General features: G+C 36.0%; 2 protein-coding genes and 1 long non-coding RNA gene across 4 annotated transcripts; 1 reads left to right on the plus strand and 2 right to left on the minus strand.

The window, feature by feature from the left end:
• Window positions 1-699: 699 nt before the first annotated feature.
• Window positions 700-1,736, minus strand: LOC124637693. The gene is made up of 2 exons (XR_006985277.1): window positions 1,656-1,736; window positions 700-1,300 (listed from the first exon to the last, which is right to left on the minus strand). It is a non-coding gene; the product is annotated as an uncharacterized LOC124637693 (long non-coding RNA).
• A 1,058-nt stretch (window positions 1,737-2,794) lies between these two features.
• LOC124636971 (TAR DNA-binding protein 43-like) lies at window positions 2,795-7,486 on the plus strand. Of its 2 annotated transcripts, XM_047173281.1 has the most exons (4): window positions 2,795-4,547; window positions 5,154-5,220; window positions 5,328-5,514; window positions 6,315-7,486. In XM_047173281.1, exon 1 carries the CDS (start codon window positions 3,182-3,184, stop codon window positions 4,544-4,546), a length of 1,365 nt encoding a protein of 454 aa, XP_047029237.1. In that variant the 5' UTR covers window positions 2,795-3,181; the 3' UTR covers window position 4,547; window positions 5,154-5,220; window positions 5,328-5,514; window positions 6,315-7,486. The 2 variants fall into 2 exon arrangements, with proteins under 2 accessions (XP_047029237.1, XP_047029229.1); XM_047173273.1 differs by lacking the exon at window positions 5,154-5,220.
• A 1,090-nt stretch (window positions 7,487-8,576) lies between these two features.
• LOC124636962 (E3 ubiquitin-protein ligase RNF168-like) lies at window positions 8,577-14,934 on the minus strand. Its single transcript, XM_047173264.1, has 7 exons — window positions 14,413-14,934; window positions 13,800-13,929; window positions 13,492-13,716; window positions 12,809-13,013; window positions 12,245-12,471; window positions 11,971-12,166; window positions 8,577-11,783 (listed from the first exon to the last, which is right to left on the minus strand). The coding sequence occupies exons 1-7, from the start codon at window positions 14,753-14,755 to the stop codon at window positions 11,202-11,204; spliced, it is 1,908 nt and encodes a 635-aa protein (XP_047029220.1). The 5' UTR covers window positions 14,756-14,934; the 3' UTR covers window positions 8,577-11,201.
• Between the last annotated feature and the right edge of the window lie 169 nt (window positions 14,935-15,103).

Here is a 15,103-nt window from a genome sequence, read left to right on the forward strand (position 1 = left end):
ACGTTGTGTAGGTTTGAGGCGGAAGTCAGAAGAAGAGAGAGATGTTACCAGTGTAAAAAGTCACAATATCTAACATTAATTTTTAATCATAAAAATATTGCCAGATATGGAGTGTACAAAATTATTTCAACATTCACAAAAACAAGTATAGTTACAAAATTTCTTACGTAAGTATTTACTGTGTGAATATGTCACCTTACAGGTAAGCACACCATTTACAATAAGTTACAGAGTTATACTTTTTTATACAATTACTGCAGTCAAAACTATGAGAAAAAAAAAGCAATCGGTATAAGTTAAATAATTAATTACAATACAAATTTAGAATAAATTACATTAAAGATAATTAATGAAATGAGTAGTCATGCTTTTTGAATGTCAATAATAATAATAGAAAGTAATATATCACAGAAGTCATAATATAATAAGATTGGTCAAATTAATTTCGAGGCAGCCGCTTACAAAGTTAAGTTTAACGTTAGGATTTTTGATTTAAATTGTGTTATAGTGTCAAAAAATATGTCGATATCGTTGTTCTCTGCGCATACTTTATTATATAGGGACATAATTCTATTAAGTGGTGCATGCTGACCCAGGTTTGTGCGACTAGATTTTACAGCAAACGTTCTGGTGGTTCGCGCCTGGCGATGTCGACGTCTAGGAACGTCCACATTTACTTTCAAGAGAAGGTCGGGAGTGGACAAAACGCCATTTACGATTTTGTATAGAGTAGAGAGATCGTGAAATATTCTCCGATTTTTAAGTGGATCTAGTTTAAAGTAACGCAGACGTTGCGTGTAACCAGCTCTAAATGGACACTGTTTATCTTTGAACCTTAGAAATCGCGTAAATGCTTTTTGAATTCTCTCTATACGGTCAATGTGCACAGCATAAGTAGGGTTCCAGGCTGGAGAAGCGTATTCTAAGACACTGCGCACTAACGTGTTATAGAGTATTTTTAATGAACATGTGCTCTTGAATTCTTTACCGATTCTTTTGATAAAGCCGACCATTTTCGTTGCCTTTTTTATAATATTATTGATGTGCGTGGTAAATGAAAGGTCACTGCTGAGTGTAACGCCTAGGTCTCGTATTTCGTTGACCTGTTGAAGAGGAGTTCCGTTAAGAGTGTACATTGATGTTATTTTGTGTTTCTTTCGCGTAAATGTTATATGGAAACATTTATTGGCATTCAGAAGCATCCCGTTTACCGCGCACCAAGTCTGTATCGAGTTAAAATCTGCCTGTAGTAGGGCAATGTCGGTCTGGGAGTTTATGTCTCGATAGATTTTCAGATCATCTGCGAACAACGAAAATTGACTGTTCTTAATATAATGTACTATGTCATTGATAAAGATGACGAAAAGAATAGGCCCGATATGAGATCCCTGCGGCACACCGGAGGTCGCTGTATATTCTGTAGATCGATACCCATTCACTACCACACTTTGCAATCGTCCGCATAAGTAAGACCTAAACCATTTCAGAAGTGGTCCATGTATACCGATAGTTAAAATCAATCAATCAATAGTTCTAAACATATTTCATTACGATCGGCTCAAAGTCCAAGCTCTTTATTCTGTGTTCAGGTATTATAAACTTATTAGCTTTTTTGACAAGAGGGCGGCATGGATCTCAGGAATAAAATAACTTACCAAAATTAAAAAAAAAAATGTAATTTTTTTTGGGCCTCAGTATCCAGAAACGAACCTATTCTTGGCTCCGGCCGGTTTGAGTGGCACCCATAGATGTAATATAATAAACAAGATTGCGCACGCTCGAAATATATATTTACGAAAATGAACTCTATTCCAACGCAATAAGGTACTAAATTTGTTGCATAATACACAGAGGCAAATCCGAGCCGAGAGGGATAGTTAGAACGGAGGCCGTTTGTCTCTGTCTAACACCTTGCCAGCATAAAAAAATGTTGTGATTAACAGTTTTGTCTTCCCAAAAAAACAATTGAATCACATATATTTTTATCTTATTTTAACAATTGTAAGTCAAGAAATTAATAAAAATCGCATTAATTTATTATACGAATAAATTATTTATATAAATTATTATTCTTAAAACATAAACAACATAAATTTTTATTTTAATCATAATCATTAATCAGCATTTAAAATTTTGTTTATATTTTTTGTATTAAATCAATTTAAACTATTTAAATGGTGAAAAAGTGTTGCGTTTATACTTGTAAAAGTAAATCCTATGGTGGTTGCAATATATCGTTCCACAGGTTAGCTAATAATAACATTTTCGTAAATCAAACAACTAGGGTGCCCATGAATTCTTGTAATGAGTGATGTATTTTAAAACTGTTGTACTATTGTTATAGCTTCCCAAAAAATGAAGAAAGGCGACATAAATGGCTCAGCAGTCTATATATGAAGTCGAAATACAAAAAAAAAACAGTCTTCACTTCGAATCTTCCTGCTTTTATACTGCTAATTCCCGCTAATTATTAAAGGCCTTTATAAGTATCTTAAGGTCACAAACTGCGTAAGTTCAATACCAATCTGCGTTTAATAATCTTAGCAAATTCGGATTTGTCTCACATAGCTTAATCTCATAGTCACCCTATTAGAAAGGGACAGACAGCTCCGTACTTACTGTTTCACTCGGCTCGTTTTTTGGGTTTATATGCGCAGTCCTGTTTACTATATAATATTATGTCTATGGTGGCACCATCTACAATGGCTTGGTTTCTTGGCTTTTTTATTTGTTTTCATTACATGCTTTTATTGTCTGTGGTTAATCTATGTTGTCTTTGATATCGTGTGTTTTCCGAAATATAACCCGGAATACCGACTAGTGATCTATTAAATTGTGCAATACTATGTATTCGAGTAAAATTTACTGTTGAGACTTAATATAGCGCAATTAGTTTAGTGTGTGATAATAGGTCTAGGGGCCGGCCGCCTTAACAATAGTAGGTACAATATGGCATATGACGGCACAAACAAACAACGCGTTGCCCAAATGGTATACTGATTTATCTTTTGGAACACACGGTCTATAGATATTCATCTATTGTCTTTTCCTCATTTAGAATCTATCTGACGCGTTGTTGCGATAAAAATTGCCGTGGTTATTTATTTCATGGCTATTTTACAGCATTACGCCATAGTAATTTGATTTACAGAGAAGACAATACCTTCTGATACTACCCACCATGTGTTCCAAGAGTGGCAACTACAATGGTGACTTGTTCGAGTATATCAAAGTTAGTGAAGATGAAGATGAATCTAATGCGGTTGAAATTCCTTGCGAATTAGATGGTACACTGTTGCTTTCAACTCTCGTAGCCCAATTTCCCGGGGCTTGTGGACTGAAATATCGACACCCGGATAGCAAATCAATCCGAGGGATTCGTCTAAGTGATGGCAAATTACATCCACCCAGTGAAGTTGGTTGGGGTAAACACCTGTACATTTGTGTATTTCCAAAAGAGAACAAACGTAAAATGGAAGATGTTTCTCCTGAGAATTCTGCTGCTAAGACCAAACGTTTAGAGAAGAAACTCACATGCTCAGATTTAATTTGTTTAGGATTGCCCTGGAAGTCAACAGAAGAGTCCATTAAGCAGTATTTCGAGCAATTTGGTGAAGTTGTAATGGTGCAATTGAAAAGAGATAAGAATGGCTCCTTTAAAGGTTTTGGTTTTATTCGTTTTGCTACTTATGCATCCCAGATGAGAGCTTTAGCTCAGAGGCATAACATTGATGGCCGCTGGGTAGATGTTCGTATTCCTAATTCAAAGGAAGGCGTAGTCCCTCAGATGCCCTGCAAAGTATTTGTTGGAAGGTGTACTGAAGATATGACAGCTGATGATTTACGAGAATATTTCTCAAAGTTTGGAGAAGTAACTGATGTGTTTGTCCCACGTCCATTTAGAGCATTTGGATTTGTTACATTTTTGGATCCAGAAGTAGCACAAAGTCTTTGTGGAGAAGATCATGTTATAAAAGGAGCTTCTGTATCTGTATCAAGTGCAGCACCCAAAATTAAGACCAAGTCCCAAAACTGGAAAGATGATTCCTACGGGCCAAATAATTGGGAGGGCAACCGTTCAGGGGGACCATCTGGTGGCCCAAGCAACAATGGCGGAAATAGTAACATTGATTCTCTTAACATGCAGAACTTAGGAATCAACCCTAATGGAGGTCCACCAGCTAACTTCAATTTACCTATAAGTTTAGTAGCTGCAGCACTTAACCAAGCAGGATGGGGTGGATTTTTAGGGGGCCCTGGTAACTCTGGTCCCAATAATTGGCAAGGTGGCCCACCACAAGGCAACCCTGGGAAAAACTGGAATGGTAATCAAAATTGGGGTCAAAATGGACCACCACAATCATGGAATCAGGGTGGTGGTAGTGGTGGCAACCAAGGTTGGAATGGTGGTGGCAAAAGTGGGGGCAACTGGAATCAAAGCAGTTGGCCAAATGGCCAGGGCAACTGGAATGGTAATGGCAATGGGGGAGGTGGCTCCAGTTCTGGCTCTGGAAGTGGGTGGAACAACAACAAGCCCCAAACATGAGGTGAGCACTACAGCCGATGCTTATATCAGAGATGTTTGTATGGTAATAATAGTTTAATTTCTAGTCTTTTAAGTAAATTTTTATTGCTATTATGTAAAGATGTGTAACGGAAGCAAAATTTGATGTGATAGGACTATCACAGAATGCTTATATGGATGCAATAAGATCCAGATGATGGTGTATTAGACGTAAGGTGACATAGAGTACTGTGTGTAATAATGTGATGTGTGTGATGAGGACTTTAGTTCAATAAAGGTGTATGCTAATATGAGATGGATGTTTAATTTCAATAATTATTGGTTAGGCTCACATTGTCAAAATATTATGTATGTTGGCCAACACAAAGAATTGGATGTGAGTGAACATCTGACTGTATGCGATTTATATCATAATTCTAAGGGATAACTGTCTAGGATGCCAAGTTGTCATTAGGTGTGCACAATTGTGTGTATCTTGCGTGATGTGTCTACTTCTATCAAACTCGTTGGAATGAAGTGAACTATGCCTACATCTTTGGGATCTGCGGTAAGTTGTGGGTGTGCAATCAATGGTATGGTCTGATGTTCTACCATGTATGACATACATGCATTTATTCTTTCTGTGCAGTAGCTATAGAAAGTGGATAAAAGGCTTATCAAGAGTGCTAATAACCAGTATGAGTTTGACTGATAAGGTCTGTGGTAACTATTTTTTTATTTATGTTATAAAACATTATAATTTGTTGTTGTTTGATTTTTTGTTTAATTTTAGTACATTTTTATTATATTTATATCATTTCAGTTGTTATACGTAAACTTGGAGGACTTAAGAAGACATCTGGCCTAAAAAGTTCCTGGTGTTTGCTATTTAACAACTTGTTTGTTCATTAGTGGACAGGAAGGTAGCTGCAAATATGTATTATGCATTTAGCAGTTCGGATAAGCACATCTTACTATGTCAATCTCAACTGCAGCGAGTTTAAGAACGTGTAAGTAACACGATAGTGGTGTCTCATGCTGTCATCATCATCATCATCATCCTCCGAGCCTTTTTCCCAAACTATGTTGGGGTCGGCTTCCAGTCTAACCGGATTCAGCTGAGTACCAGTGCTTTACAAGAAGCGACTGCCTATCTGACCTCCTCAACCCAGTTACCCGGGCAACCCGATACCCCTTGGTTAGACTGGTGTCAGACTTACTGGCTTCTGACTACCCGTAACGACTGCCAAGGATGTTCAATGACGGCCGGGACCTACAGTTTAACGTGCCATCCGAAACACAGTCATTGGTGTCTATTATATACTTAGAAAGTACATACAAACTTAGAAAAGTTGCATTGGTACTTGCCTGACCTGGAATCGAACCCGCGCCCTCATACTCGAGAGGTTGGTTCTTTGCCCACTAGGCCACCACGACTTTTCTCATGCTGTATAGGATAAAAATATTCTTACATACGAAAAATAATACGAGGTGCACACTGGTTTTTTTAACCAGAAATACAACGTAATAAACGTTTTTGAGTTTGAAAACAATGCCAGTTTATCTACTTAACCTCTTTTAAATTTTAATTAATTAACACACTACAATAACGTAGTTATTGTATGCTCTTTGGTTAAAACGTAATACAATTGGTTTCATCTGCACCAAAATTGATAAACATTGATGGAAACATTGTTTCCACGCTTGCTTATACTCCAGCTTATCTCTTAATCTATCCTAAGAATTCAAGGGGAATCTTCCATTCTTCTGATGTTACCTGCCCTTTTGATAACTGTTTAATTTTCAACAGGTGAATTCCGACCAGTTTTTGGGAGTGATGAAAAAAGATATGGAAAGACAAATTGCTGTACAAAAATAATTGTGAATTAACTAAATAAAAGAAAAAAACTAAAGAAATAGGAGTGGTTTTAAGGTCATAAAATTGGAATTTCACATTGCAAAATAATTGAACAAGACACGCATGCCTCCTCAATTAGATGACAGAAGATTATGATAGAAGCAGGAAGTAGCGTGTCCAAATTCTTTCAATGAAAAGCGTATGAAGCTGACCGAGGAAGAGAAAAGGTCATGGACCACATGGACGGCGCAGCTCCAACTCGGCATTTGAATTTGAGCCAAATTATATCTCGTATATTTTTTTTATAACTTCGATATAAAAAGCCCACGGCGCGGCGGGGTGACAGCGAGCTTGCAACAACAACAACTGCGACGTTGCCGTGCCGTTGATGTGTGCCAAAACCTTAAGTAGTCAAGAAGCGTGCAGCTTTGAAGAAATTGTCGTCATAAAGTGGTTAGACCAAAAAACTTATGAAAGAAGTTCACTTAGAACGAACAGTAAGAATCTGGTTAAAAGAGTACCAAGGGCCAGTTTAAGCATCTCGGCTGAAGGAAGTCATAATCGTTCGCTGGTCAACTCGCATGATTAGCCACTACACGGAGTCAAATATTCCATGACGAAAGCCGGTTTTGTGAGAAATTCATCAACTGAAGGCAAAGGATGTGAAGTACTTTTACTGAAAAGGTGTTATACGCTTGTGGAGGGTCTGTTATGGTGTGGAGCGGCATAACTTTGAAAGCACCCATGCTTCATGACTGCACTCCGATATAGATATTACCGAGATCTTAGAAAATATGCATATGCCATGTAGACTATTTGTTGGCTCAAATTTTGTATTTATGCACGATATTGCATTCAATTAACCAAATGGCACGAGCAATAGACAATTGATAGAGCAATCCTGGGACATGACTGGGTGAAGAGTAAAGAGAGAGGATTCCTTTACCTGGAATTTTTTGCCTTATAAAATATTTAAGGTGAAACATGGGCAAAAATCGCAAAATTTTAGTCAATTTCTGTTTTTCTTTTTTTTTTTTCTAAAAGTGGTCCATCCTAGTTTTCCTGAATATATGTGTCATAAATTGAGCCCTCTATTCTTATGGCCAATAAAAGTACATGATGAATATATTTTTTTATTGACTATTTTACCCACACACCTACTATTGCAACTCAGGTAAAGGAGCATCTAAAGAAAACGACTCAAGGTGAATTTTAAGATATAGCATGAAGAAATTAAAAATTGACCCTAGAGCATTTAACAAACCGGATCCACCGGAGAGCACAAATGTCTGTGAGGAACAGTATGCTAATAAATAAGAAAGAGCGGGGGTCGGGAGTAGAGACAACGCAACAATAGTGATAGCTCACTATTCTCATACATAGTTACACACCACACCAGACCCAAATCCATCGTGTTCATTCGTAGGCCTTTTATGTACCAGGGACGCGGTAAGTCTTTTAAACAATCCCGCAGTCTCTGTTTGCCTGCCTGCTCCCTGGCTTTGGTCCTGTTGGGCCCCGCTGGGGTTGCTGACATCTCTTTGAGGAGCGCGTGGAACAACGCGCGCCGCCGAAACGGGTCTGTTGTCTATACAGACGGAGGAACGATGAGTCAGCCGAACTCACCGCCCATAGACTCACGCCTATAACGGTGGCCGGTAGTCATGTCGCGACACCCGGCGCCCGTGGTGTTACGCACCGAACTCTACAAAAAACACATGTCCATGTCAAACAAATCAGAGATTGGTTGATTTAAACGATGGATCCAGACTCTTCGACATCGGTTTTACAGAAATCACAGTATTGTTGGAGACAATACATATCGACAGGGGCGCGATTCTGCTAATTTTACTAAAGTGACATACGATTCACATCCGACTGAGATCCAATCACGACTCAATTATTACGATTGAATCATATGTGGAATTCCGCTATTTTTTCTTTTACAAAAGTTTTCAAACGTCTGCAAATGATTTACGATCGCTGTATATACGATTGTTATTATATTTTCACATTACCTATTAACTTAGCAGAATTGGGCCCCAGGTCTTCTAACATAATACTTGCGATACTGAATATGAAATCACACAAAAAGAGCTTACCAAGTAAGAGCACAATCAGCATAGGACCTGTTCTTCGCAAATATCATAGGACTTTTCGACTTCTCTCTTACATGTTTATTTCATAGTGGCGAGCATACAAATAAATCGACCATTTACTTTTTATAGTAGGTATATTGTTTGCAAAGTGTGGAAGCTTTCTATTACGATAATTGGATTCAAGAGCACCACATTATAAATACGTACACCTATACATTTTAAACTTAAAATTCTTACATCACAAGTTAATCACACGTCATGAGATCCATGGGAAGTCGTTTACGAACAAACCATGAGGTTAATAATATCAAATATGAATTCTACGAATTGTTTCCAGTGAACTGTACTTAGTAGAGCTATTAGAAGCTGCATCTATATTCCGGCCTTCCGTCGTTCTAACCGACTATCTGACTGGTATAATATTACAGTAACTAGCATTTTTTTACATAAATTGGTTTTCTATCATATTGATGTTGCACAATAACGTACACTTTGATATACAAAAGAATTTTATATTTTTATAGCGTATTTCTTACAAAAAATACATGTATTACAGTTATTAAACAGAACGAACACTTACAATGCGAGTTTGACTCGCACTTGACCCGTTTTATTAATAGTATGAAAATAAGAGAATCATCGACGAAATCGCTGACCGCGTCTACTGATAAGGTAACATTTTTTTCTGAAACCTAAACGCGGGAAAGAACTACGAGCGATCAATTACAATAAAGCTTTCTAACTTTTACAGTTAAAGTGCCAGGCGATAATGGGTCTACTTACAAATAGCCAAACAGCCGGTAGTCGACGAGTAATCACATAGGTACTAATATATAACATCCCTATTTTTCGAATCTGAGAACAAGATATCTACATTATACAACACTTTGAAATCCAGATATTCAGAATCAAGTAAATGTTATATTCTAATAGATTGATGCATATCTTGAATAGATATCATGCTGTATCATTTTTAAAAAGCGTTTATTTCCATAAAAATTATTGCGAGCGCTTTCACCCTAATTGCTGATAAATACGAAAACTTGAGACAGTTGTTTCCCTTTTTATCCTGCTGACTTAAGTTCCATAGAAAAAATATGAAGTACTCGGGATTTTTAAGTGTTAAAATGGATTGAAGGCCCATTCTGGTGAAACTGTAACAGCGAAATTATTTAAAGGTCTATGATAGTCTAACTTGGGTTCTGAATAGTAAATTCTGAAGAAATTCGCCAAGACTTGTTATCTATATATGGAGTTAGTTAAAAAAATATTATGTTTTAAAGAAATTCACTGATCCTGAATATGGAATTTCAGATTTTTGGCGTGTGAACTAAGATCCAAGGTTAGACGCTTTTTATCTGTAATGTCATAATTAAGAGTTCTGGGAATCTCTTAGTATGCAATAACAGCGTCAGCGTTTGCTTAGTTTTAACTGCGGTGTCCTCTCTCACCCACCCCGTCCCCAGTTGGTTCGACTTAGTCAAAAAGTATGTTTGTGTTACCCGCTCCGCTTCCACTGTAGTTGCACACACTCTATTACTGAATCGTGTATCTCTTGAATTGAAAAAGAATAGGCCTTCAACCCACATGCCCACACACATTGTTTGTTATTAATTCGAATACTTTTAAGAAGAGGAGTTTTCGCCCAATTTTGGCGTCATCTGTAGTAGCGTGCATTGAAAGTAAATTTAAATCAAAGTGTGTAATTTTACTCCCTGGTACCGATAGCAAAATAACATTATTTTATACGTAGTCTTTATATTTACGTAAGTACAAGTATAAAATAATGTTATATAGAGGATTTCTTCAATTCGATTTACATTAATTTCAATAATGCGTCTACATTATTTTGTTATGGATACTAGGATATATTTTTACATTATTATTAATTGGAGATTAGACATTTTGATACCCTATAATATATGCTACCTTTATAAGTTTATCTTAGCACAGAAACATTATGACCCAGTTGAAATTTCCGAAGTTTAAATATTTCCTAAATTCATGACTGCCAAGTCCATACTAATTCAATCGCACATAAATATATAAGTATTTCAAGTGAATCTAATGGATCTCGACGTTATCTGAAGCAACCTCTGATACTGATTTTAAAATAAAAATGGTTACCCAAAATGCATGGTCACCCCAACAAGTATTGAGGGTTTCATGCATTCTACTTCTGTTATTTCAAAGTGACTCTCTTTTGTGATTGATGAAACTAATAAAGGTATTGTCAGCAATGAGATGTTCTTAGTTCTAACATACACCCAACACAAATGTCTAATCTGATAGCATCGAATGAAAGCAACAAAGTAATAATAGTATAATGTTTCATTTAGTGCTATAAAATCATATTTTTCTTATACAATCAACAGGTTTGGGTAGCTGAAGAATCTGCCTACTTATACATTTACATACATTTTACTAACGTTTAAAGTAATCGGTGAGTAATAGAAGCTGCATACATTTTAAATTATAGAATCATAAATAGCGACTTTAAAGGTATGATATGACGCTGCTCGTACATTCTTATTTACAATTCACTTTTGCCACTGTCATACAAAATTAATTGGATTGACTATGATAATAAAATATATAGCTGAGAGGTTTCTTTTCTGTTACTAACTAATAACAGTTAATCTTTCAGATGTCAGATGTAAATAAAATAACAAACAAATTAATTTAACAACCACATAAATTGTCTAAACTAAAAAAGCTTTCATAAGACTAAGGAGTTACATTAGACCTTTAGTTTTTTGGCGGGCCTGAGAGCATAGTTGAGGGTCACTTGGCGTTTGATGGTGGACCGTCGAGGATTTCTCCGGCCGTTCCACTCCGCTTCCATCTTTCGCGCCAATTCAAAATCATTCTTTTCCTGTTCAATCAACTTTTCAATTCTGAGCTGCTCTTGTAGTATTTTCTTAACATCACAATTCTTTAATGGACTAGACAAATTTTTTACAGCTAAATTGACCTTATTGTTATTTATTGTTTCTGAAATTAATGGTGGACTGTTTAATTCCTTTTTGGTACTTGACTTTTTGGAATCACTCCGTAAATATGGCTTCCTCTCAGATGAAACTTTTCTCTGCTTCATTTTACCTTTTTTTGGTGTTGTTTCATTTTCATCTTTTGTAATACTTCCCATAGATCTAGTGCGTCTAAGATTAGTTTCATTATTCAATTTAGCAATGCCATCAATATGAATAGTTTGTTTATTTCTATTGATGTTTCGTTTGATAGGCAGGGGTGCAACATAAGGACTGGTTGATGCAGTTTTCTTTATTTTTGATCTGTTTGTCTCGCATTTGCCGGGGTTTTCCTGTAAGAAATTATAACTCAGATGTAGTGTAGTTCTGATGTTTTTCCATGGTCTGCAGCGAAAATTAAAGTTGGGATACAACCTAGCTAGAGTAACCGCCTTAATTTGCATGAAAGAAACACTTCTAGAGTATCATTCAGGAAAACGTTGCTTGTTAGGTATTATTTATGGCTGGTGAGATACTTACCTTTTTAACTTTAAGGATATTTAGTGCAATAACAAAGGCAGATGGTAAGTTTTTAGCTAAGGACATATTTCTGAGGCGACAAAGTCCCTCCAAATACTGCGCACGGCTTGGAGCAGGCTCAGTACGTGACGACGACGCCTCCTTGTCCACTCGCACGCCTGGAACGCGGAGCGGGAGGGTTTTACCTGTGTTGAAACTAAAAAAAAAGTTAAGCTGATTAGTGCTGCATTTTGTGGTTGCTTATAATAAAAAACATATAATAACTTGTACACACCTTGTTGGAGTAGTTGATTCAATAGGTTTGAAGTAACACAACTCTTGTCGCATAGAGTCAACACTTCCAGTTTCGAGGTTTCTGTTTTCAGCTGCATTTATTTTGTGTTGTAGTATTCCAGTATATGGCAGTGGCAAGGACACAAGGAGGGAAGGAACTGAGTTTTTTGACTTCACCTTATCTTCTGAATTGCATACTTCTTTATCAGTGCTTTTAGGGTCTTCTTTCTGTAAACATGCAAACACCATTCTTACTGGTACCTAGCCTTCTGGAAATTATCATCTGTTAAAGATGACCACAACCATTAGAACTAGTAGACTACTTCAGACTTCAGACTCACGGTAATCATTCACTTTAGTTTTTCTGTTTATAAAAGAAGCAACATTGCGAGGAAAACAAAAAAATCATATTGTTATCAGGAGCCCATCTCGCATTCACTAGAGAATCAATAGTATAAAAGGGCCCAAGGCCCAAGGCCCCTTATATTTGGATTTATTTCAAGATTAAACATTCATCTTCATTTTTATATATTAACTTCAATCGATTCAAGTACAAGCAACATACCTTTTCTTTAACACTTTCTCCATTTTCTTTATTCCATAAACCAGGGCCAAGTTTATTTTTTTTATCTATAAAGCTTTTAATTAGTTTTCCATAACTTGGCACCATTTCTGGCGAAGTTCCATTCATAGGCTTGACTGTTGGAGCTTTAGGAGTGGATCCATCAGTGCTGGTGTTATCATTAGCTTCATTATTTATTTGTGAACTACTGCAATGAGATAATATAATTTATACTAATAAAGAGGAAACCTTTTTTTGTATCTACTGAACGGATTTGAAACATTCTTTATCTGTTGGGAAGATTATCCCTTAGTAACATCAGGAGATAAAATGAGCAACAAGTTTATGACACGTAGTTAGTTCCTGAAGTTTTTTTCGTTTATTTAGGTGACAATATTTTATCCAGGTACGGAATGGAGTTCCCAAAGGATGCGAGTGCAACCATGGAAAACCAGCTAGTAGAGTTGCTATCCAAGAAAACAGTGAATGCTCAGTTACATAAATATGGCACAATGGGACAGAATTCTTGACTTTTTAAACCACTATCCATGAGAAAAACAAATAGATAACAAGTAACATGGTGCCTTTTACTGATATTGTATAAGTATGGTGATTTATTGCTATAGACTTGAAAATTGTAAAACCAAAAACTTTTAGATTATACAAGCTAAAAAATTTAAACTTACTCTTTATTGGTGGGTACTTGTAATTTAGATAAATAACTATCAATTTTAGTAGCTTTAAGTCTAGGTTTTGCAGCTGTTGCTTTAACATTTAGTTTCCTAGGAGTGTTTGGTGGTGGTACATTGTCTTTAACATGATCTTGCTGCATTTGTTGTGCTAGCAGTTCATCTTGTTTTAAGTTCTCTAAATATTTTTTGTGGGCTTCTTCCTCATCAGATTGAAGTTTCCTGTAATGAAAATCTCATGGTTAAGAGGCACAAGCAAATGTTAGCTGTTTCTTAGAATAGTGAATATATTTATAAACTCATACTTGATTAATAGTTCAGTCTCCTGTATATGCTTTTGTTCTAATCTAACCCTCTCATCTCTGAGCCGCCTCAGTTCAGCCTCATATTCTGACCGTATTTCTCCAGGCTCACTTAGACGGGGCAATGGTGTTTCTGAAATGCAAGAGGAGTTATTTATCTAAACATTTAGTTCTTTAGCTTTCATCCTCCGAGCCTTTTTCCCAACTATGTTGTTGTTAGTATGTATGTTAGTTCTTTAGCTTTATCTAGCTAAAAAGAAAGCCAGATCCTTCTGTCTAGTCATTCTTAGATTTGTCAATTAACATATTTTATAGGAATTATTATTAATCCACATGATAACTTAAGTAAATCTATACATATTTCGAAACAGGAACATGGTATTAACCCTAATAAATATAAATTACGCTACCTATATTTTTAAAAGTCAACTGTTGTGGGTTTACAATTGGAGTGATCCTGAATGCTCCAATAGTTACATTGAATAGGCCACTACCCGTATCATCCGCAAATAACAACTTTAGTTTATGAATTCATTTTTCAAAAAACATTACTTTATAAACACAAACAAAATATCGATTTACTATCGTTTTAGTTCGTATTCTTTCAGATGTTTACCTTCTGGCAAATGGATATCTTCTCCTTTCGTTTTAATTTCAATTTCTTGAGGAAATTTCGATTGAATAAAATTCCAAAGTTCAACGTTCACCAAATTCTTTTGTTTTGTTGCTGTTCTTAGCCAGGATCCAATTCGTAATCGACATAGAGGACAACACAAAGCATTATTTTCTATGCTGCCATTAAAACATCGATGACAAAAATCATGAAAACACGGCAGGGTTACTGGTTCTATTAAAATAGATTGACAAATTGAACAAAATACATCTTTTAATTCTAATTTTTCTAATTTTAATAACTTATTTTCAATTTTAGACAGCCGCTTCTTTGACTTGGCCGCCATTTTTGACTATTGTTTTTTTTCTTTATTTTTTTGTTAAATTTTGTGCTCCATCCTTCTACTTTGAGATGTTTAGCATGTCGCTTTGATGTTGAATCAAAGGATGCTTCATAAAGGGTGGTTTACACGAATGAAAAGCAGTAAGACATAATTTGGGTTTCAAATCAGCGATTTCAAATAAATCAGAGTATTCACTCTCACACTTGTCTATAATGCACACGTAAATATTATGGTTTCATTCCTACTATCAAAAAAGGCCCAAGAATCCACGAATATACTTCAACCTTTTGGCCAACTTTTCTGAACTTCAAACAAAAGTACCATAAGAGTATTAGTACTAATGCAAACAGA

Source organism: Helicoverpa zea, chromosome 2, assembly GCF_022581195.2.
Source record: "Helicoverpa zea isolate HzStark_Cry1AcR chromosome 2, ilHelZeax1.1, whole genome shotgun sequence".
Classification (NCBI taxonomy): Eukaryota; Metazoa; Arthropoda; class Insecta; order Lepidoptera; family Noctuidae; genus Helicoverpa; species Helicoverpa zea.

What these genes read in the sequence shown, in the direction of transcription:
- LOC124636971 (XM_047173281.1), top strand. Translation starts at nt 3,182, where the DNA reads ATGTGTTCCAAGAGTGGCAACTACAATGGTGACTTGTTCGAGTATATC.
- LOC124636962 (XM_047173264.1), bottom strand. Translation starts at nt 14,755, where the DNA reads ATGGCGGCCAAGTCAAAGAAGCGGCTGTCTAAAATTGAAAATAAGTTA. An exon ending in AGATATCCATTTGCCAGAAG is followed by an intron (nt 13,930 to 14,412) that starts GTAAACATCTGA and finishes CTTGCATTTCAG; the next exon opens with AAACACCATTGCCCCGTCTA. An exon ending in GAGACTGAACTATTAATCAA is followed by an intron (nt 13,717 to 13,799) that starts GTATGAGTTTAT and finishes TTTTCATTACAG; the next exon opens with GAAACTTCAATCTGATGAGG.